Source organism: Meles meles, chromosome 18 (genome assembly GCF_922984935.1).
Source record: "Meles meles chromosome 18, mMelMel3.1 paternal haplotype, whole genome shotgun sequence".
Taxonomy (NCBI): domain Eukaryota; kingdom Metazoa; phylum Chordata; class Mammalia; order Carnivora; family Mustelidae; genus Meles; species Meles meles.
Genome location: NC_060083.1, coordinates 5,923,436 through 5,945,872, shown reverse-complemented (window position 1 = coordinate 5,945,872; position 22,437 = coordinate 5,923,436). Strand labels below are relative to the sequence as shown.

At 42.8% G+C, this 22,437-nt stretch overlaps 1 protein-coding gene across 3 annotated transcripts in view; it reads left to right on the top strand.

Moving 5' to 3' along the window:
- The window catches only part of MAP2K4 (mitogen-activated protein kinase kinase 4), a 134,867-nt gene that overhangs the window by 15,891 nt on the left and 96,539 nt on the right, over nt 1-22,437 (top strand). For all 3 annotated transcript variants that reach the window (XM_045984744.1, XM_045984743.1, XM_045984741.1), the window contains exon 2: nt 19,313-19,415. In XM_045984744.1, coding sequence (XP_045840700.1) covers nt 19,313-19,415 — 103 coding nt within the window. The remainder of the gene's footprint in view (nt 1-19,312; nt 19,416-22,437) is intronic.

The window sequence follows — 22,437 nt, the reverse complement described above, 5'->3', positions numbered from 1 at the left end:
TTTGCTCGAGAATATTTAACTGTATTGGAGGTAGAGTATGTAGAAAATCAGGGGAAGGAAGTAGTGGAGGGAGTCAAGCCATCCTGCGTTTAAACTAAGAGCTTAGAAAATTCAATGGATTACTTTTCTGATTTTACATTTTATGTAGCAAAAATTTATACCCAATGGCTAAGATTTCACCATTTGGAATTTATGAAACTCAGCTAAGTTTTTAGCAGTCACAAACAGAATGCTGCTATGGGAGGCTAACAAGTTTTATTTAAATTATATAGTTTATATGGAATTTACTATTTATTTATTTAAGATTTTATTTATTTATTTGCCAGAGATCACAAGCAGTCAGAGAGGCAGGCAGAGGGAGAGGAAGGGAAGCAGGCTCCCTGCTGAGCAGAGAGCCCGATGCGGGGCTCAATCCCAGGACCCTGAGATCATGACCTGAGCCAAAGGCAGAGGCTTAACCCACTAAGCCACCCAGGCGCCCCAAAATTTACTACTTATTTATATTTTAAGTTTATATGCTGAAGTTAGCTGACAAGACTTTTGTAAGATTTGCCATAAGCCCGACTAGCATCCAGAATATTGACTTTGTGGACCATGGTAAACTGCCTGTGGAAAGTCCATCTGCTTTGAAACAACTTTTATACAAGGTATAGCCCAAGAATTGTAGTAGTGGTACAGTCAGAGTCAAGGTTCACACAGTCCCTTTATACTGTATATCATTCCAAGGGGAATGTTGCCTAATTGTCTTGATCTTGAAAGTGGAGGGAACATTAATTCCTCCTGAAGAATAGTTTTGGTTGCTAGGAGAAGGAAGGTTTTGAATAGTAATTGCACCTTAAAAATCTTTTGGAGAAGCTTAGTGTGTGGTGTTTTTGAGCAAGAAAAAAATGAGTGATAATCCTACAGTGCAGGAAGTTTTCCTTCACTGGCCGTTGAACTTCACTATTGGCAGTGTTGGGCTGTTTGACAAAAAACAAACAAGCAAACAAACAAAAAAAACCCTTTTGTGGTTGGGCAGCTACAGGGCAGAAATTTTGTGGAAGGTTTCCAGAGTGTATTCCCAACTAAATCTCTAAGTAATCAAAGTGGTTTTCAATTTAGCTTAAAATTTAAGGTGATGGTTTTCAAACAAGGTGTAGCAAATACTTGGGATTCTCATGACATGATTTTATGAGTGCTTTCAAAATCCAGATGCAAGTGTCTAGATGCAAAGTTGTACTAGAAGGAAGTTTTATAAGACTCTTTTACACAACCCAGGCTGGTGTTCATCTTCTCATTAGGCAGAGTTAGGTGAACAGTAATCCGAAATGCAAATCAAGTGTATATAATCACATTCCCTCCCCTGTAGAGAAACTTGTATAAGGTTAAATAAACAGAGGCACGACTGTAACATTTAACAAATAGTGCTAAGGATAAGAGGCACTGGGGTATTTAAAGATGAATTCAGTCTAGAGCCTCCTCTGAGGGAGCTGGTTCGTTGAGAGACTGAACGTGTAGAGACAGACTGGCAGAAATGATGATAATGATAATAGGTAACCCATTACGGTGTGCCAAACCTTGTTCCGAGCAGGTCCTGTCAACTTCTTTAATTCCTACAACTTCACGAGGCAGGTATAGTAACCATTATGCCTAGAAAGGTTAATAAGTAAATCTTCCAAAGTCATCCAGCTAATGAGTGACAGAACTGTGTGACCTTACTCTGGTCATAGTCGACATGCTGTAAACCACTGTGTTTTCTTACTTCTTGGAAGAAAGCAGGGTTGCTCGTAGGATTAATTTTCTTTCTTTTCTTTTTTAAAAAAAATATTATTTATTTATTTATTAGAGAAAGAGAGAGAAACAGAGATAGCGAGAGAGAGCACAAGCGGGAAGGAGAGGGAGAAGCAGGCTCCCTGCGGAGCAGGGAGCTGGAAGCGGGACTTGATCCCAGGACCTGCCATCATGACCTGAGCTGAAGGCAGATGCCCAACCAACTAAACCACACAGGCACCCTAGAATTGATTTTCTAAACAGGCGGCTTTCAGTGCGGCCTTCACTTGCAAATGAGCGTGAGATCTGGACTCATTACGTGTATCATTTCTGATTTTCTGGCCTTGGAGAGTTTCAGTGTTATCTAATTAGCCTGGCTGAACATTAAGTGGAAAGAGTCCTTCTTCTGTCTCTGAAGTTAGGACATAGGGGATCTACCACTAGGAGAAAACTTGATAATTAAAGAAATACATACTATTCTGGCCTAGACAGACACAGAGAATGAATTGCTTCCAGACTCTCCAATGACTTTGTATGTCCAGGGAGCAGCTGACCAAGATGAGACATGAGAGTCCCGAACAAGGTGGCGTAGCCTTGTGCTGCATGAGGATGGATTTGTATGCAGACTCCTCACAACCTGTTCATGCTATTGGCAAGAGATTCATGTCCCCCTGACTTCCTGTTCGTTACGGATGGTAGAAAGAATGTTGTTTAATTTTAAAAGCTTCAGATGAAAGAAGTGTAGTATTAGCCACTCCCACCAGCCCCTTACATCCCATCAGCAGTTACCAACCTGTGGCCTCTCAGTATTTCATGTGATCTCCTCCCTCTGCCCGTGTCTGCTGAAGTGTCTTCACACTGATTCTGATTTTCAGGATGTCGTCCGCGTTTGTGTCGGTCACAGTCTTCTCAGCGATAAGGACTCTTAAATAACCTCAGACCATTGTCACACTGGTAAATAAGTAAAGCACTGTTATCAGATAGCCACTCAGTGTTCAGATCTCTTTAGTGCCATACGGACGTTTGCAGTTGGTTTGTTCAAGTAAAGATCTCAGCGAGGTCCACACATACTGCGTTTGGTTGATAATGTCTCTCGGTGTCTTTAAATCTATAGTGGTTCCCTCTTCTTATTTTCTCTTGCCGTTTATTCCTTGAAAAAATTGGGTCATGCATTTTGTAGCTTTTTGCACATTTTGGATCTGGCTGCTTACGTCCTTTCAGTAATTAGTGTTTTACAGGTTCCTTGTTGCCCTGTAGCTTCTGTTAATTGGCAGTTAGAGATAGAGGCTTGATCACACAGAGATTCCAGTTTTTGGCAGGAAGGCTTTAATGGGTGTTGTGTATTTCTTGTTGCATCACATCAGGAGGCACAGGATTTCTGATTGTGGCCCTTGTTAAGATTAATCATTGGGTTTAGGTGCTGTCTGTGAGAAAGGTCCCCATGAGCTTTTCACCTGATGGTTTTGGCCATCATCAATTATTTTTGTCTAAATTATTTCATTGGGGACTGGTTAACTCACACTGCCAAACATTTGTGGGCTCTGCAAAGAGTAGCTATACTCAGCCAAAAAAAACCAGCATTTGTGTTTGGGCATACCATTGAATGCAAGTTAAATGAAGCATTGATCACCTCTGACTTAACTGCACCAGTGTGGAAGAACATGAACATATGTGTCTCTGGGCGCACACATACACACAGACATTTGTTGTGCCTTTCTGTACTTTGGGAGAATCGAGACTGGAAATCTACCTACATGCCCAGGAACAGAAGTCAACCTCTCCTTTATTTCTTTATTTTTTTATTATTTTTTAAAGGATTATTTATTTATTTATTTGACAGAGAGAGAGAGAGATCACAAGTAGGCAGAGAGGCAGGCAGAGAGAGAGGGGGAAGCGGGCTCCCCTCCGAGCAGAGAGCCCGATGCGGGGCTTGATCCCAGGACCCTGAGATCATGACCTGAGCTGAAGGCAGAGGCTTAACCCACTGAGCTGCCCAGGTGCCCCTCAACCTCTCCTTTAATCAGGGTTCTTTTTTGCTTTTTAAAATCTCTTAATCTCTGAAGATGATTAAAAAACATGTCAAATACTCGTTCTTGACATTTTTTGGTGAAGTTGAAGAACTCGTGAGTGTTCGAGACCAGTTCTGCCACATTAAGATCCAATTCCAAATCAGAGTCTGGCTTTGCTTATTAATTTCTGTTCAGTGCTTAGAATGCTCAGGTCCTGCAGGGCATTGCCTTCCCATTACTTGGGTGCCAGCATTAGTCATCAAAAGGCAGGGTGGTGAGAATAGAAGTAAGTTAGAGTTCTCATCCAGGATATAAAAAAAACCTGGGGAACTACTTGGCGTTCCAGTGAACAATTGCCTTTTCAGTGATGATGTGGTCTTGTCCAACAGGTGTCATTATGCACCCTTCAGTAGCAAAAGTGTCTTCCCCAGGTCTCCTTTTTCACTATTCCTGTGTAGTTAACTCTCTTGTAACTGAATTATTGAAGTCTCTCCTTTATGATGTTCTACAACTGATTTGATCACACCCGGTTTATAGACAACCAGTTGGAGAAATTGCCATCAAAATCCTTCCGTTCAGGAAGGAGACGGGATACAACGTATCCTCTTCGAGTGCCATTTACTCTCTTGATTAATCTTACTTTATTTATTTTTTTTTTAAGATTTTATTTATTTATTTGACAGAGAGAGAGATCACAAGTAGGCAGAGAGGCAGGCAGAGAGAGAGGAGGAAGCAGGCTCCCTGCAGAGCAGAGATCCTGATGCGGGGCTCGATCCCAGGACCCTGAGATCATGACCTGAGCCGAAGGCAGCGGCTTAATCCACTGAGCCACCCAGGCGCTCCAATCTTACTTTATTTTAACCTTTCAAACACCTCAACTTATGAAATACATTTATGGGCAACAAATAGTATTTGTGTTCGCTAAGAGATGAAAGTGTTACATCTTAATGGTTTTTAAATTGGGAGGAATTATTCAGTGGGGTCCAAAGAAGCTCTTCATATACTAATAACAGGAGAAGTGCGATAGTGCTGTCGTTGTTGCTTGTGCGTACATAGTATTAGCTTTGTGTACAGGAGGCTCACTCACTTTCCATATTGTTATTTGCTTTGGTAGTAACACAGTTGGATTTGAGTTTAAATTTGGGTCATAGATTATTGCTTAAAAATTAAAAAGTATATAGGGGCGCCTGGGCGGCTCAGTGGGTTAAGCCGCTGCCTTCGGCTCAGGTCATGATCTCAGGGTCCTGGGATGGAGTCCCGCATCGGGCTCTCTGCTTAGCAGGGAGCCTGCTTCCCTCTCTCTCTCTGCCTGCCTCTCTGTCTACTTGTGATCTCTCTCTGTCAAACAAATAAATAAAATCTTTAAAAAAAAATTAAAAAGTATATATAGTGTAATGCAGCATTGAAATGGAAAAGCCATTTGAGTATACAAAAGATTGTCACACATCCTGCAACCCATGGCCAGTAAAAATACCAAGTGTCTGTGGTGCCTGGCCGGCTCAGTCAGGAGAGCAGGTGACTCTTGATCTCAGAGTTGTGAGTTCAAGCCCTATGTTGGATGTAGAGATTACTTAAAAAAAAAACAACAGGGGCGCCTGGGTGGCTCAGTGGATTAAGCCGCTGCCTTCGGCTCAGGTCATGATCTCAGGGTCCTGAGATCGAGCCCCGCGTCGGGCTCTCTGCTCCGCAGGGAGCCTGCTTCCTCCTCTCTCTCTGCCTGCCTCTCTGCCTACTTGTGATCTCTCTCTCTGTCAAATAAATAAAATAAAATCTTTAAAAAAAAAAAACAACAAAACTTAAAAAATAAAAATAAAACCCCCCAGAAAACACCAAATATCTTCTTGAAGGCCAGAACATGGCTAATTTATGTGTCTGTTGTGTGCAAGGTAGTTTTGCTACAGCATCTGTGATGTAATAAAAAATATAGTTGGACTTGTCCCAGGTACCTGGCACAGAGGTCCTACAGCCACTGGAATATACCAAGTGATAGAAGTAGTGTCTTTTGTTATTCATAACAAGCCCCTTCCTTCCCACCAAACCAGAGATTATGCTAATGAGCTAAAGCTTCTGGCTAACTTCTTCAGAGAATATAATTTCTTGTCACACGTATTTTGATTAATGAGAAAAAAAGCAAAATGTGAGCTTGGATTACCCGTTTATTCAAGAAATGTTTGCGTTCTTGTGCTACGCTGTTCTGAGAAGTCCTGAGTCACTGGAGTGCTAGATCTAATTACCAGTGGTCAGAAATCATCCAGATGAATATTTAGGTTCTGCATATGAAGAATGCTTCTATTCAAATCTTGACCATGTTTCTGAGGAGAGAGGTTGTTATATTGGTAAAGGAAGACTAGTTAAAAATGGTATATTGTGATTTTTTATTTTATTTGTTTTATTTTTTGCCCCTCCTCTGCCATTACTGAATGATTGCTGAGCTACTGCTGGTGTTTTAGAATTAGGGAAATTATCTTTGAAATAAGACTTTACTTCTGTGTTAGGTAGCGCAGGCTACCGGAAGAAGGCTTGCATTCTACTGCTTTGCAGCAGTAAGTAGCCAGTGTGTCTGGTGCAGGTTGTCTTCCCATCAGCACACATAGTCAGTGAAGGTTAACCTTCTGGTCATGTAGGAGTGCCTTTTAGTGGTAAAAGATTACCTGAAGGCTCTCCAAATTATCTTAGTTGAATGAAAATATATGCAAAATTATGTATATGAACAAAATTGATTCCTGCCTTTGCCTTTCTGGATTCCTAAGGACGTAGGGTGAAAAAAAAAGGGGGGGGTATTACAGGTGAAAATTGATATGCTGCTATGAACTTTTTGCTTTGGGATAAGCAAATTGGGCAATAGGGTAAGGGAGCCAAGTGTTTTCTGGAGACCAGGGAGAAGTCAGCTTGGAATAAAAAGTTAGCTCTGAGCCATTGCAGAGCCAAATAGAAAGGAAAAAGAGGTAAATAAGACCCTCTGTCTGATTTTCCTGAGCTAGCCTAATGTGGTCATGTATGTTCATTCTTTAAGAAGACCTTTCTTAAATCAACTTAAGTTGATAATATGTTATGTCCATTCAGTTTATAAATTGACTGTTGATATATATTAGAGAAAATATATTCATAAACCATATTTTCCTACTTTAATTGAATTGCAGTATTTTTAACCTGTTTTTAGACTTGAATATAGATTTGGATAGCATAAAAAAATCAAGCATGAGTATTAATGGAAATAGGAAAATATTTATTTCTTGAACTGACTTAATATTCTTCACTTTTCAGTGTTTCAGATTTTGATGATGCAGTGTTTTGATACCAAGCAGTTCCCCAATTTTTTTTTTTTAAGATTTTATTTATTTGTTTGACAGACAGAGATCACAAGTAGGCAGAGAGGCAGAGAGAGAGAGGAGGAAGCAGGCTCCCTGCTGAGCAGAGAGCCCGATGCAGGGCTAGATCCCAGGACCCTGGGATCATGACCTGAGTCGAAAGCAGAGGCTTTAACCCACTGAGCCACCCAGGCGCCCCACAGTTCCCCAATTTTTTGATGTCAGCTCAGTGTGCCAACAGTTAAGTTCCATTCTAACAGTACCTAGCTGTGGTTAGCATCAGATCCCACGGGATAAAGGGGTCAGCCCCACAAAACTGCCCCCACTTCAGATCCAGCCGCACATGGGGCGCCCAGGTCTTCTTGGCCAGGCATGGATTAGAGGGCTCCCATGACTCCACAGCCAGGTTCCGTTGTTGGCTAGAACAGCCCACAGCACTCAGGAAAACACTTACTTTTATCAGTTTATTATAAAAGAAACAGTTCAGGAGTAGTCAAATGGAAGAGATGTGTGGGGCAAGGTATGGAGAGAGGGCGGAGAGCTTCCATGCCTTCTCTGGGGAAGTCGTCCTTCTAGTACTCTGAGTGCTCACCAGCCTGGAAGCTCCTAGAGTTCGATGTTTTGTGGGGGGAGGGGGGTTATGGAAGTTGCACTGTAGGCATAATTGAGTCAATTATTGACCATGGTGATGGCCAATTTCCAGCCCTTCTCCCCTCCACGGAGGTTAGGGAATGGGACTAAAAGTTGCTCTTAGCACTAGTTGGTTTTTCTGGAGACCAGCCTCCCATCCTGAAATTAGGTAGGTGTAGTGCCTGTGGGGGAGTCCCCATGCCCTGTCACCTCATTAGCATAACCTCTGGTTTGGTAGGAAGGAAGGGGCTTGTTATGAATAACAAAAGACACTTCTATCACTGGGAATATTCCAGTATTCCAGTGGTTGTAGGAGCTCTGTGCCAGGTACCTGGGACAAGTACCAGGCATATTTTTTATTCGTGGTACTTGTCCCAGGCATATTTTTTATTCGTCACAGACGCTGTAGCAAAACTACCTTGCGCACAGCAGACCCATAGCTCCGAATCTGTCAGCTTTCCATGAGGGCTCGTCCACACTTCCACCTAGAAAGAAGAATGGGTGCCAGTATCATTGAGACAGTGGATGGTTGATTTTCTGTTGTGAAAAGGATCGGTATGCCCCACCTCCCAGGACCAAGGGAGTACGTACCTTCACTGTGATGCTGAATTACCTGTGTCTTACAGTTTTCTTTATCCTAACCCACTCGTTAGTGAAGTTCACGTCGGATTGAGTCTGGAAGATATTTGTGACGGGTCGGAATCCTCATTGGTATTTCGGGCAAACAAAGGAAGAAATTAATGTTTGATAAGAATCTGACTTTGTATCGTGGCTAATACTATTCTAAGTAAACTCTTCAAGGGGGACAAGTGCAGTCTGGTTGTCGCGGTGGCTCCTCAGTTTGGGTGCTGCCGTGAGTACGTTACCTGTCAGCGGAAACGTAGTTCGCCTTGGCCTCTGGCCTCGGCTACTCACTGGAGCTCGGGTCGGTGGCTTTTAGCCAAGAACAGACTTGTGTTCCCTCCACTGTGTTGTACAAGTGTTCTTTCCCTCCCGTCATGGCACATACGAAAAAGGTTTGAAGCACTGATTGAAACAAGACTGATGGTGTAGTTAGGAAATACGGTTAATGTGCCTATTTCATTTCTGGGGGGCTGGACGTTAAAATGGTAGTGGTAGATAGTGGGGTCTACCAACCAGGAAGAATAAATGTGGCCTGAGACCGGTGGGCACTTTGGTTCCTTTAGTTAGAGTTCAGGCCAGCTGTTCGGAGAGAATCTGCTGTGTGGTGTGTCCCGACAGTGAGGTGGGCTAGAAGCCAGTGGCGTGGGCCCCGGGGTATTGGTGACAGCTGGAACAAGCCTTGTGACTTTCCTTGACCCAGTTTTCATAAGTGTGTGTGTCATGTGCCTCGTCCCACTAGAAGGTGGCTACCAAGAAGTATGAGTCCGTCATGTGGATGATTTTCCAGAAATCCTAATATTGTGCTACGGGTACGTGGCAAGATAGTAACTTGAAACTTTGGGGAGCTGATGAAGAGTTTAAATAGAATGTCGAGGAGTCTTACTGAGAGGTAGAGGTCACCACATGGCCTGTGTATAGCCCAGAAGAAAGGACCACTGACCATCCCGCACAGCATGTCTTGGTGGGTTTGATCAACAAAGCATTTACGTCTTAATTGTTTCCATGGGGCCCCTGTTGACATGTTCACAGATTTAAGGCGTAATGTAAATGCCTTGTGGGTTTGGCTGTTTTAGACATGACATGGATTTTAAAGTGTTCTGAACACCTGGACAGGGTGCTGAGCACCTTTACTGACTCGGTATGAACATTCTCCTGTCCTGGCTAGGACCCTCAGCACCCTAATAGTTGCTGTGTGTCTGTGGGAATGGAATTTGTGCAGGTGTGTAGGTCAGGCCTTTTTTTTTTTTTTTTTTTAAGATTTTACTCAATTATTTTAGAGAGAACAGGGGGAGGGGCAGAGTGGGAAGGAAAAAGAGTCCCAAGCAGACTGTGCTCTGAGTGTGAATCCAACACAGGGCTCGACCCCAATACCCCAAGATCACGACCTGAGCTGAACCAAGAGTTGGATGCTCAACCCTGCGCCCCCAGGTCAGGTCTTAGGATGAAGCGGTGAAGGGCGGTGGTCTAATAGAGAACGCTAACACAAGCGGGGTCCAAATGAAGAGCCCAGAATTATCAGCACCTTCTTTCTCTTCTTCCTGAAACTGGGGGTGGAGATGTGTTGGCAGTAACAGGTGACACCTTTTTGGTATCCATTTGGAACCTTCGCAAGGTGGGTGTGTAACGTGTAACTGGAATTCCCACTCGGAGTTCCATGGAGGCTGTTCTTCCAAAACCCTTGGTGCGTGACTTCTGGAAGGAGGGGTTTGTCTTGGATAAGCTTTTCCTGTTTTGTTGGAGATTAAAATATTATTAATTTTAGCTGATAGAGGACCCACCCCCCCCCACACACACTCTTGGTCATTTCAAAGGTTATGACTTCAGCTGGGGCTGTGTGGTTTTGACAAAGGTACAGTGGTATGTTCTTTTTCCCCTCAGTGAACCTGGGGACCTCACAGGAGAAGGGGGACTGCAGCAATCCCAAGTCAAGGCTCTGCTTGACAGTGTTGATTCCAATAGCATGACCGTGTGGAGGGGCATTCGAGTTCTGTTTATTTCAGTAAAGTCTTGGCGTTTGTGCTGTGTTGGTAATCCTGAATTAGCTGGCTCTCCCATATTTTTGAAGAGTTTGGACTAACCAGGCCTTGGCCAGTTCAGCCTGTGGAATTAGTATTTGCTCGTTGGTAGTAGATGTCCGGCTCAAAGTCTCATCCAAGTGGGGCGTTGTTGTTGGCTTTAATTAATTGCTAGCTCACAGGTGTGTCTATCTGTAGAAACTCATAATAGTGACATTGTTCATAATTGAGGTAAAATTACTGGTGACCATAGAGGGGCACGTAATCAATGTCAGAGTTGATGGTTAGGGGAACCCAAGAATGAAGAATCAATATGAGGTTCTTTCTTTCTTTTATTTAAAATTTTGTTTATTTATTTGACGGAGATCACAAGTAGGCAGAGAGGCAGGCAGAGAGGGGGAAGCAGGCTCCCTGCTGAGCAGAGAACCTGATGTGGGGCTCGATCCCAGGACCCTGGGATCATGACCTGAGCCGAAGGCAGAGCCTTAACCTACTGAGTCACCCACGTGCCCCTCAGTATGAGTTTTTAATGTTAGGTTTGGAAGGATGTTAGGGCATATTGTCTGCTTCATTCCATGAAACTTGGTAAACTCTCCATTTTACTGCGATGGAAGATGAGTTAAAAAATTTTTTTTCCCATGTTGGATGATCACCTTTGGGAGCTAGTTGAGGCTTTTCAGCCTGCAGACTCTCCCTGAAAACTTTTGTTAATCAGACCAGGTATCCTATTGAAATGCAGCCTCCCACCAGTAAAATGATTTTTTTTTTGCCTTTGCCTGGAGTCCACAGAATCTGCTAGAAATGGTTACGCCTTTGTGTCAGAGCAGTTCCCTTTAGGCCCTGGTAGAGGAATGACAGAGTCCGTGGCATTCCAGGTCACAGAAATGTTTCTACCCGAGGAGAGCTGTAGGAACCATCTGCCAGAGGTGGACAAGGGTGAGAGTGAATTATTTCGGTTCTTTCTTTGGCAGCAGAGCCTCCAAGACCCTAAGCCTGTCAGGTGAGGAAAATGTTTAACGTTTAGGAAGCTCGGTTATCCCTGATCTCCTACTCTGGTTCAGGACCTTGCCGCCAGAAACCCGGACAAACCGCTAACGCAGGGTGGGAACGAATGAGTGACGGCTGACTGTGTCAGCCACAGTAACACCTTTGCTCCTGCCAGCCCTGCTCAGAGGAGGGGAACATCAGTCCTGTGCCGCAGGAGTGGGGACCGTGGCAGAGAGGTGAAGTCACTTGTCCAGGAGCATAAAGCTGATACATAGCAGAGCTGAGTGTCAAGACCAGGTAGGCTGGCTTTACCGCCCCATACTGGGTTCCTAGCTTCTAACTGAACACCATTGGGATGCTGGCTTTGGGTAAGAACAGGGATTTTTATTGGCCCAGGAGTTGAAAGGAATCTACAAAGCAAGCTGAATTTCTTGCTTCCTTTGTTGCTCGTGTATTTTGTTGGTTTAAAAGTTATCAGACACATTCTTTCCGGTTCTTCCCTTTTTAGAGAACTTACCAATTTAACTAACTTTTCAATTAGGTTTTGATACTTACAGCTAATATCAGAGTAGTTACCATTTTTTTCATAGTTACTATTCATAGTTGCTGTCATTGTGTTTAAAAGGTCGGTGAGCCCCAGCCCGGCATCACACGGCAGGCAAGGTAAGGGACTGTTTTTGTCGTGGTTTTACAGATGCCTCTGGTGCTTGACCACAGAAACACCCCTGTCTGATCTTTATCAGTATTTCAGTGATAAACAGTTATCGCCTAGCAGAAGTAATATTCTCCCCGTTCCTGTCATTTAGCCTCCTCCTGCCATGTTCGTTTTTGATTTTGCTAGGATAGCAAACAAAACAGGCTTTGTGGACAGGTCGGCGGCCTCGCCTGTCTTCGTATTACCTGACAGAGCAGCCTGTGACTAACTGCAGGGTTTCTGCCCCTGTGGCTGTGTCAGGAACCACACTGGACTTGCCCCAGATCCGTCTTACACACAGAAGTGTTGAACTGTGTGCTAAAAGGGCCTGTTGGCACTTTCCCCCTCGGTTTCTTTTTTTTTTTTAATTTATTTGACAGACAGAGATCACAAGTAGGCAGAGAGGCAGGCAGAGAGAGAGAGGAGGAAGCAGGCTCCCTGCCAAGCAGAGAGCCCGATGCGGGGCTCGATCCCAGGACCCTGGGATCATGACCTGAGCCGAAGGCAGAGGCTTAACCCACTGAGCCACCCAGGCGCCCCCCCCCCCTCGGTTTCTTAAACTCAGAACAATCCAGTTTCCAAACTGCTTAGCTGTATGGATGAGTGACCGTGTTTTCCTTTATTGATGGGAGTTCAGAGTTCTAAGTTAGATTTTTTTTTTTAAGATTTTTATTTATTTATTTGACAGACAGAGACTACAAGTAGGCAGAGAGGCAGGCAGAGAGAGAGGAGGAAGCAGGCCGGAGCTGAAGGCAGAGGCTTTAACCCACTGAGCCACCCAGGCGCCCCCTAAGTGAGATTTTTATAAGTTTTTGGAACTTGTTCACTCTTACATATCAAAGGCTGGTGGAGGAGGGGGACGATGTAGTATTAGCTGACGGTGGCCTGTTTCATACTCGAATTGACTGAGATGCCAGTCTAGGAGGAAACAGACAAAGTTGTCTGTTTCTTCTGATTCCAAATCTCACATCCTTCCTGTCTTACTCTCTTAACTTACTTGAGCTTATCAATTAAGTTAGGGCATTCACCACTTTGGGATTTGTGGTAGAAAAAGGAATGAGGATAAGTTCTTCTCTACCACTTTATTTTCTCATTTCTGAGATTGTTTGGATATAAAGGTGCCTAGTGTTTTGTGTTCCTCATTTTATAACCGGTGATTGCAGATTTAACAAGTGACTCTGAGTACTCTGTTTTGAAAATGAGGTACTAAGAGATAGAGCCAAGGGGGAAATGAGAATTTCAGCAGTCCTTTTCCCTCTGCCCCTGCTGGGATGCTCCGGTTCCTGGTAGGCCAGTCACTCATGTTTCTGGAGGTACTCTACGAGCGACGTCTACATTGTAGTGCCAGTTCTCGCTTTTTCTTGTGCTGGGTTCTGGGAGCTCCTTTGTGCTGGCACTGGGATTGTGCATCCCCAGGAGGTACTGGTTCTTACTGCTTTTTGATGTTTCCTCCCTAGCTCCTTTGGCTTCTGAGCAGTGACTTTAAAGAGCAGCTATTTCGTTTTTATGGTTCTGTTTGTTACTTGGGTGGTGGTTGTGCTGATCTCACCTGAGCTCCGTCATGTGTCTGCATCTAGCTAGTGGATCTGTTGGGGGACACTAGACTCAGGTGGGACGGCTGGGACCTCTGGACCTCTTGGTGCGTGTGGATGTTCATCGCCCAGGAAGCCAGACTGAGCTGCTTCACCTTTAGACTTGGTCACTTCCCAAGAGGGTGAATGTGGAAGGCTTCGCTCTGGAAGTCCTACAGTGTCCTTCCTGCTGTGTTCTTGGGGGTCACAGTGTCCGAAGTCCAGCCAGATTCAAGAAGTAGGGAAATGGACTCTACCTCTGGACGGGAGGAGCAGCAAAGTCACGTTGTAAAGAGTATTCATTGGTGGCTATTTTGGTAACAATCTACACATAATGCCTGGTGATCCATTAACATTATATCGAAAAGGCCACCTTCTAGATGCATCTGTTGCATTTCAGTCATCTTTACTGCCATCGACAATAAGAGATTTTACTGTTGCTTTTTCAGATTTGGTGAAACCACTGTTGTTGAAGACATGTAGATTGACTGCCGTAGTTTAGAGATGGTCTCCTTTCTTACCGGTTGGTGGGAAGAATCTGGCTGTCTGATTCTGACTGTAAGAACAGCAGAATCTTGCTTTCCTATGATGTAAAAGAAAATAAGCCCACTAGGTTGTTTGAGAGGGTAGTGCAATGATAGTAAAAAACAAACAAAACAAAACCAAAACCAAAAAACAACAACTAATAATTCTAATTCAGTAAATATTGGTCGAACTGCTGTTTCGTACCTGTTACAGATGATTTGTAGAATTCAAAGATAAACCAAGGGAGTTAAGCATTTAGAACAGAAAATTGCTCCCAATTTGTTGATGGGGACAGGCTTGACAAGGGTGGGAGAGGGTGATAAGGTGGACCCCGTGTGAATATAGGCACTCTCTGAGGACAGGCTGGCTTTGATGTTTTGGAAACTAGAGATAGTGCTTAGGAAATATTGCTTTTTCCTCATTTGTGGAGGGTTGGGGAGGGGTGTCTCTGGTAACCTGGATCGCAGAGAGTGGCCATTGCCCATAGTCGGTTGGTTGGTGGACTCTCTGCTGCCCTTGGGTGGAATTTTTGACTGACATTGAACTCAGCTACTGGGTCGGCTCAGCTGATTGTGGAAAGTGGTGTTAAAGGTGTGTATTGCTTGAGAAGTTAGTGGAGGGAGAATATTCAGGGCTCTTTGTCCAGTTGCTGAAGCTAAATAAAGTTGAAAGATGTCTTCTTCCCCCGTCAGTGTTCTGTGAGTCTGTGCGTTGTGCTCTGGTCAGAGGAAGAGCAAAACATTTTCGGGTGGGTGTGGATATGCTTGGACAAATCCTTGTTCTTCCGAGTCGTGATTTGGAATCTTGAAGATCCCATCCTTGGGACTGCTTCTTTGATGAGAAGTCTGAGGAAGGTGGATATGCATGATGTTGGAAAGGTTGTTTAAAATTTCTGGGTGTTTAATTAAGACAGAACTTTGAAACCGGAACTTCGGGGGTGGTGCAGAGAGGTGGATCCCCAGTCCTTGGAGGGGCTGAGCGAGGCATGAGGCTGCTGAGCCACTTCGCCCAGCACCAAGCCGGCTGTGATTCTGATCCCCGCAGTGTGTGGAACAGCTGTCCACATAATCTGTATGAGCCACAACGCAAGGAAGTTGGGCAGTATCACTCTAAGGGATATGGCAGTGCCTTGGAAATATGGGATGAGGACAGATACTGTTGTCCCAAAGAGTCAGGGTTCTGGGTCATAAACAGCCGAAACTTACTCCAGCTGATCTGCCACACAACTGAGTTGTCTGGGGCTCTCCATGTGAAATTTATTGTTAGACTGATCTAATACACATTCGAAAGCATTTTCTGGATCAGGCACTGAATAAGTTTTCAAGTATGCAAGGAAGTCTTCTCTCACAGGAAGCTCCTTCCATATGAATAATTTAAGATGTTTGATCATGCCTGGTTTCTGTGCTGCTGTACGGAAAAGGGAGGCTCTGTTTATCTCTGTTGACTGGTTAGGAATTGATTATTTGGTGACACTCTCACCCAAGGCGGAATTATAATCACAAATGAATAATCTTCCTTGATCAACATTTGTTGTACAAATATTTTAATCTCTGTTAGCTTCTAAAACTCTCCACAGGTCAGGGTAGTATCAGTCTCTTCCGTATGCCCTTTACTCCCGTAGAAGTTGTTGCAGGCTTTAAAAAAACAAACCAAAACAAAACCCATGTTCCTCTACTGTCATATTTGCTTATAGTTTTGTCGTTAAAAATAACTGAGTACATAGTTGCCTTTAGGGGTTAGGTTTTGGGGGCCCTTGAGAAAGATGAGAAGGACAAGTCCTGACAAAAGTTCTTGCTTAGAGAAAGTGAATGGGGGAAGAAGAAACGGGGGGTGGGGGGGTGCTCATCAAATAGCCAGAGATCGCCTCGCTCAAGCAGTGTAAAAGCGGTCTCTTTCTGCCTCTCCCCGAATCTCATGCTTGACCCACTGGGGTCTTCCTTCTCCTCCTCAAGACTGCCCTGTGAGTTCGTCTCAAAATGATCATCCTTCGACGAGTGCAGAGTCCTGCTGGGAGAGCCCATGTAGCTTGACCTTAACCTCCACCCCCGGGTACCAGTTTCAGGCTCTGAGTCAGCTCTGCTTAGGCTGTGAACTTTTCTAGAATTATTTAGCATGTTTTGGTGGTGAACGATCAGAATATATGCTTGGATGGCTCTCAGGATCGTTGCGGATGTGAAGCGTGGAGTGTGTCCACATCTAGCTTATGTAGGCTACATTGTGTTGCATTTGTGTGCTTGTCCATTTATGCAGGAAATGTCCTTTAAGGCCCGGTTTATTTTGTTTAAATGGGAATGCTGTGCTGAGAAGGAATCTGTATGTGTGTGTATTTATATAAATATTTATTTTGAAGGAAACTGTTTAAGTGAGTTTTAATTGTCATAATAGATTTCATCTGCCTGCAGAGGATAGCTACTGTCCTGCCAAAGTGGGGGGGGGCACTTTAGGTATTTTTCTCTGGGTGGTTTTCACAATGCTGCTTTGTTCTGTTACTGCCCTGCCTTTGATCCTAGTGTGTTTTCAGTTTTTCACCATATAGAGATTGTGGTGGGTCAGATACACAGGTGGTGGTCAGCTTTTGATTTGGGGAGTTTGTGGGTATTGAGCTCATTCAGATTTATGATTACAAAGTCCTTACCTTAATTTTATCTCCAGTAACTTTGCCCTGTACAGTAACATTCATAGGTTCCAGGGATTGGTTAGGACCGGGTGTCTTTGAGGGCCACCGTTTTCACTTCTATCTCACTCACGGTACACACCTGCCCCATGTACAAAGTACGCTCACCCTGCTCCAGCGGCTCCTAGACCAGCAGCTCGTTACGGTGTCAGTGCGAACCCAGATCTGATCCAGACACCATCAGTTCCCCAGGCTTCAGTCTCCTCATCAAAGGCATCCAAATCAGGTGTGGGCGAGATGGAGTACAATCCCCTGTGACGCAGAATTCCTCTCCCTCTGCAGACCTGGAAACAAGACAGGTTACTTGCTTGCAAAACCCAGGAGTGGGTCTGGCTTTGGAACCTGGTTCTAGAGAGACCCATTCAAAGCGAGAGAACACTGAAGGAAGAAAGGCAGCAGTCCCAGGCAGTTTCCAGATCCTGCCAGGCAGATTCCGTTAGGGTACAAGGCCTGGGGAGAGTCCTCTGCCTTTAAATATTTCCTGAAGACAAATTTCTAAGAAGTAAAAGAACATTTTCATGAAAGCTTTTTCTTATATATTGCTGAACCTTTCATCAGAAAAATATTACATCAATTTACTTTTTAACCAGCAATGTATTGTACTTGTGATTTCTTTACCTGGATACATTGATGAACACGTGATCATTGAAAAAAATTGGTGTGTATATAAAATGAGACCAATGCTTTGCCAATTTTGCGTGAACCAAACTTTTTAAAAAAGATTTTATTTATTTATTTGAGAGAGCAAGAGAGTGTGTGTGGGGGTTAGGAAGGTTTGAGAAGGGGCGGAGGGAGAGAAAGAGAGAGAATCCCAAGCAGACTCCCCACCGAGCGTGGAGCCTGATGTGGGGCCCAGGCCCAGGACATCGTGACCTGAGCTGAAATCAAGAGACGGCTGCTTAACAGACTTAACAGACCAAGCGCCCCTCACATGAACAAAACTTTTAAATGTTTTTGGTGTTAGTGAGTGCCTTTCATAATTTTTTCTCCATTTTGCTTTACTGTTCACACCCTTGCCAGATTCTCTGTTTTTTCTTGACTTGTGTGGTATCTTTATATACTTTGAGTTTCTCATTTTGTATGGGAAGGATTTTCCCAAGCGTTCATTTAAATTTTTTGAACTTTTTTTTTTGTAATATACAGAGCTTGCTTTTTTGCTTTTTTAATACAGCTAAATTTGCTGCAAGAAGAGTACCTTTCGGACGTGTAGGTTGAATGTCCTCCCTCTACTTGATATCAAATAAAACTTAAATGTTTGGTACCTGAGTGGGCAAGTTACATGGGAAATTCATGTTGTAGTATGCTTACTTCCCAAGATGATGTGTCTGGTCTTCTTGGGAATTCACGTTCTCCCATGCTTGAGAGTGGATCCAGGAGCCTCGGCCAGGAGCTCCATGCCCTTGCCTGCACCCCTGTCCAGCTGGTGTGGTGCATTCAAGCTTGCAGATATTGAAACCACTAGGCCGAGCTGAATGAGCCCCTTCATACATCTTCCGAATCCTCTGGGGTGGGGAAGTGTTTGGATGGCAGAGGAGTGAAGAAGGTAGATACAGGCGTAAGAAACTGGGAAGAGTGGATGCTGGGAAAAGTATCCTTGACATCTGTGCGAAAGTAAGATACGCTGCAGATGCTCAAAAACCCAGCTATGTTGCAGAGTCTCCACAGAGAACAGTCCCAAAGAAGTGATTTTGTAGGATTTATTGACGTAGAAAGAAACGTGGTCAAGGAGTAAAGCATGTTACAACATGTATTGTCTGATTGTGTATCTACAAATAGAAAATAGTTTCTAGGAGACAGTGATTATTTTGGGATAATTGGACTTAGAAATGTATGTAATACACATATATTTTAAAAACCCATACATTCTCTAGATATATATATATATAATATTTTGTATCTTTTTGTTTTCTTTATCTTTTCTGAATTTTTTGGCTTTTCTCTACCAGACAGATTTTGTTTGTACTGTATAAAACACTGTTACGTTACCTCCCTACCCCAAAGACATTGCTCCAGATAAGATTATTTGAACTACCTGTGTTGTAACCGTGCGGTTGACAGTGGCCTGGTGTTTCTTTTAGCTCATTACGGTTGTAGACTGCTTCCCGGATTCTTCACTCAAGTGTTCATAATATGTTTGGGGGAAAATCCTTTCATTAAATGAAGGTGTTGAAGGGTGACCCTGGAAAAGTGGTACTATTTTAGTATTTTTCAGTCTATCTGTCGAGGTAAATGATTATTATGGTGGTATTCTCCTTTGCAAAAGTGTTAGCGTCTCTGAACACTGTAAACTTGAAACGTTTTCTGTTGTATTGGAGGGTAGCGGGTGATTTGTGGTTAATAACTTCAGTTCATTTTTATATACTTGTTCTTAAATTCTGAGAAGTTCTTTGTTGCCTTCCAAAATATGACATTAACTGTGTGTTAAAACAAGTTTTTCTGCTTTTTAGGTATGAATTTCTTATGCCCTCAGAGGAGTATCTGTTTTATAGTACTTGAAACTTTTACTTTTTATTTGTTATTTCTTAGGTAAACGCAAAGCACTGAAGTTGAATTTTGCAAATCCACCTTTCAAATCTACAGCAAGGTTTACTCTGAATCCCAACCCTACAGGAGTTCAAAACCCACACATGTGAGTATTCCTGGTAATCAACTACAAGGCTCAACTCAAGCGGAGGTGTCAAAGTTACTGTGTTTTGTGTATTTTTTCCAAGTCGAGGTGTTGGTATTTCCATGATCTTACGGGCCATTTACTGTTTGAACTTGACTAGAAAGCTGTTGATTCTGTAGTCTGAAGTGGGTGAACACAGTTTTCCTTGTTAAAGTTTACTTGAAGGGAGAGAGAGCTGAGGATCCAGATAATTTGCTATCTTTTCGTTTTCCTCACGCTGAACTCTGAGGATGTTGTTTAGACCTTTCCTTCTGGGTCTCCAGTTAAGTTGTAAGTGGTACTTAGGAAACGTACCTCCCCCCTGCAGATTTGCACAAATCATCCCTTCTTACTAGGGGATCAAGACGAGTCCCGTTCTGGGTAAATGACATTCCTGTAAGATTTCCGTGTCACAGTAAATTGAAAGAATGTGTACGTGTATAGGTCTACGTGATGTGTACGTATCGCTGTCAGTGATTATTTTTAAAATTTATTCCCTAAATATATATATTTTCCCCCTAAGAATTTTTTTATTAAAATACAAAAATGATATTTTAGCATCTTACTGAAGGTCACTTAAAGTATTAGAAACATCTGTTAATGTAAAATAATACCTTCAGAATAATATTTATAGACCTTTGATTAAAGTGTTGTGTTAAATAATGATGCCTCCCTCCTTCCCCCCACAAGACCTGTTGTGAGCATGAAGGGTCAAGGCCAGTAGCTTTGCATTTATATTCGTAAAAATAATTTTTACTTAGTTCTGGTATTGAGAACAGTAAAGCATATGATGGAAGGTATGGTTAAAAAAGAGGTCAGAATATATTATCTTATAGTTTTTAATAATTCCTCAACAATTTTTATTCAAGTCCTGTTAGGCTACAAATATGTTCATGCTTCTCCCAAAAGGCACATTTTTTGCTGTTTCCTTTCCTTTTGATGTCTGGCATACATTGTATGTGCAAACAGTAACAGATTGGTAGAAGGTAGCGTGTCCTGCAATAGGAGTGCTGAAAACGTATTGTGATTTTTAAAACATCAGTGTGTAGAAGGGAGCAATGTAGATGTGTGTGTCTGTGCTTTTAGGCTTTCACCTGTTACTTTAGAACAAATGAAAACTGGAGTAACAGTTCATTTGCCTCGGAATAGTGTCTTTTAGTTTTATTAGACCGATGTTCTTGATGAGATTTCTTGTCGGAGCTCAGCTTTGAGTCCCAGCCTTTTTACCGCCTCTGAAACATCGAGTGGGGGCTATATTGAGGAAGGAAACTCTTAGTACCTCTTAATTAGTCAGAGCTCTGGCAGCAAGGAAACATTCTTAAAAGAACCTCCTTCCTCATTTCCTAGAATTTCTAGTGAAAGCCAGTACAAAACTAATTCTTGAACATGGTCCACTCCTATTACCTTGGTTGCTAGCCGAACCATGTACTCAAAGTCTAAGACAGAAAAGATAGGTAGTTATTGCCAGACTTAACAGCCTTTTTTTTTTTTTTTTTTTTTTTAAAGCCCCCTTGGACACAAAGAAAGATAACCTGACTTAGTTTAGAACTGCAAAAACGTTTATGTACTTATACTCTCTTCCTTTGGGAATTCATGGAATTGAAAATCTTTTTTTTTTTTTTTTTTCCCCTCCCTAAACAGTAAACGGGGTGGGGAAAAAAGCTTCCCTCCAAGATTTGAGTCAATCAAAAATTTTTTTTAAAACCTAACCACTTCAACCAGCTAGGTTTCTTATCTTTTGTCCCTTCCCAGCACATGTTGAAAGTTTGAGAGGACATGGTGATAAGCCTTTTTACTTCGTGTGGAATCTTTAGATTTTGATTCTGGTGTGTAAAAATTTTAGACTCAGACCTCATTTCACTATTATTATTGGACTGGTCTGTTACATCGACCAGGAACAGGTAACTACTAATACTGATATTGGTCAAAGGTAATTGTTTCACTGCTTAGGGCAGCCTATCTCCTCTACCTTCCCCCCTCCTTCCATGAGGGATCCTTTTGTGTTCTTCCTTTGAGCAGTACTGTCAGGCACTAAAATCCCCTGTGGGTCACTGTGTGGGTGGGTCGTTTGCAGTTAGAAAATACAACTTGCAGTGTGTCAGAGTTTGAAACAGATACCTCTGTGTCGCCTCCTTCTAAAATGTCCTTGAATTTTAGTTACAGATACAACTAGAAAATCGCTCATGAATTTAGGAAAAGGTAAGACGAAATGTAAGCAACAGAGTTAAGATATGCCCCAGGAGCTACTTTCACAGCCACCTGGCATTTGATGTCTCCTGGGTGCAGATTCTGTAGGAGATTTAAAATTTTAAGAACATGTCCTTATTTTCTGAGAACCAACAGTTTAAATAAAATTCTAAGAAATAACAGTTGGGCACAGCAGTTCAAGAAGTGAGGCATAAGGTAATACAGATTGAATGTCCCGTGAATGGTGCAGGAGGGGGTAAGATCACTTTAAGATAAACAGCTCGGTGAAACGCTTCGCAGAGGAACAAGATTTGAACTAGATTTTGAAAGACACATAGAGTGGAAGTAGAAGATAAGTTTTGGGGACTAGGTGTAGATTTGTTTAATTATAGCAGAGATGTTACTTACAGATTACCTATTTCTATCGCTGGAAACTTATAGCATTTTTTTTCTTTATTCTTGGTGTTCTGTAGTTATATGAAGGTACATCTAGGTCTGGATTATCCTTCTGTACACTAGAAGAACAATTTTAGTTTCAAGATCCATGTATCTCTTTCTGAAAAATTTTTGCTTTTCTTTTGATTGATTCCTTCATGTTTTTCATAGTCTCCTGTTGTCTGGACCCTGGACTTTCTGCATTTCCTGAATCTGTGACTTTTTTTGTGTACTTTTTATTGTTTTGTTTTCTTTTTCTACAGATTTCCCTCCCTCCCTTCCACTCCCTCCCTCCCTCCTTCCTTCCTTCCTTTTTTTCTTTCTAGAAAGAGAGCGCAGGTGAATGAACAGGGGGAAGGGGTGGGGAGGGGTAGAATGAGAT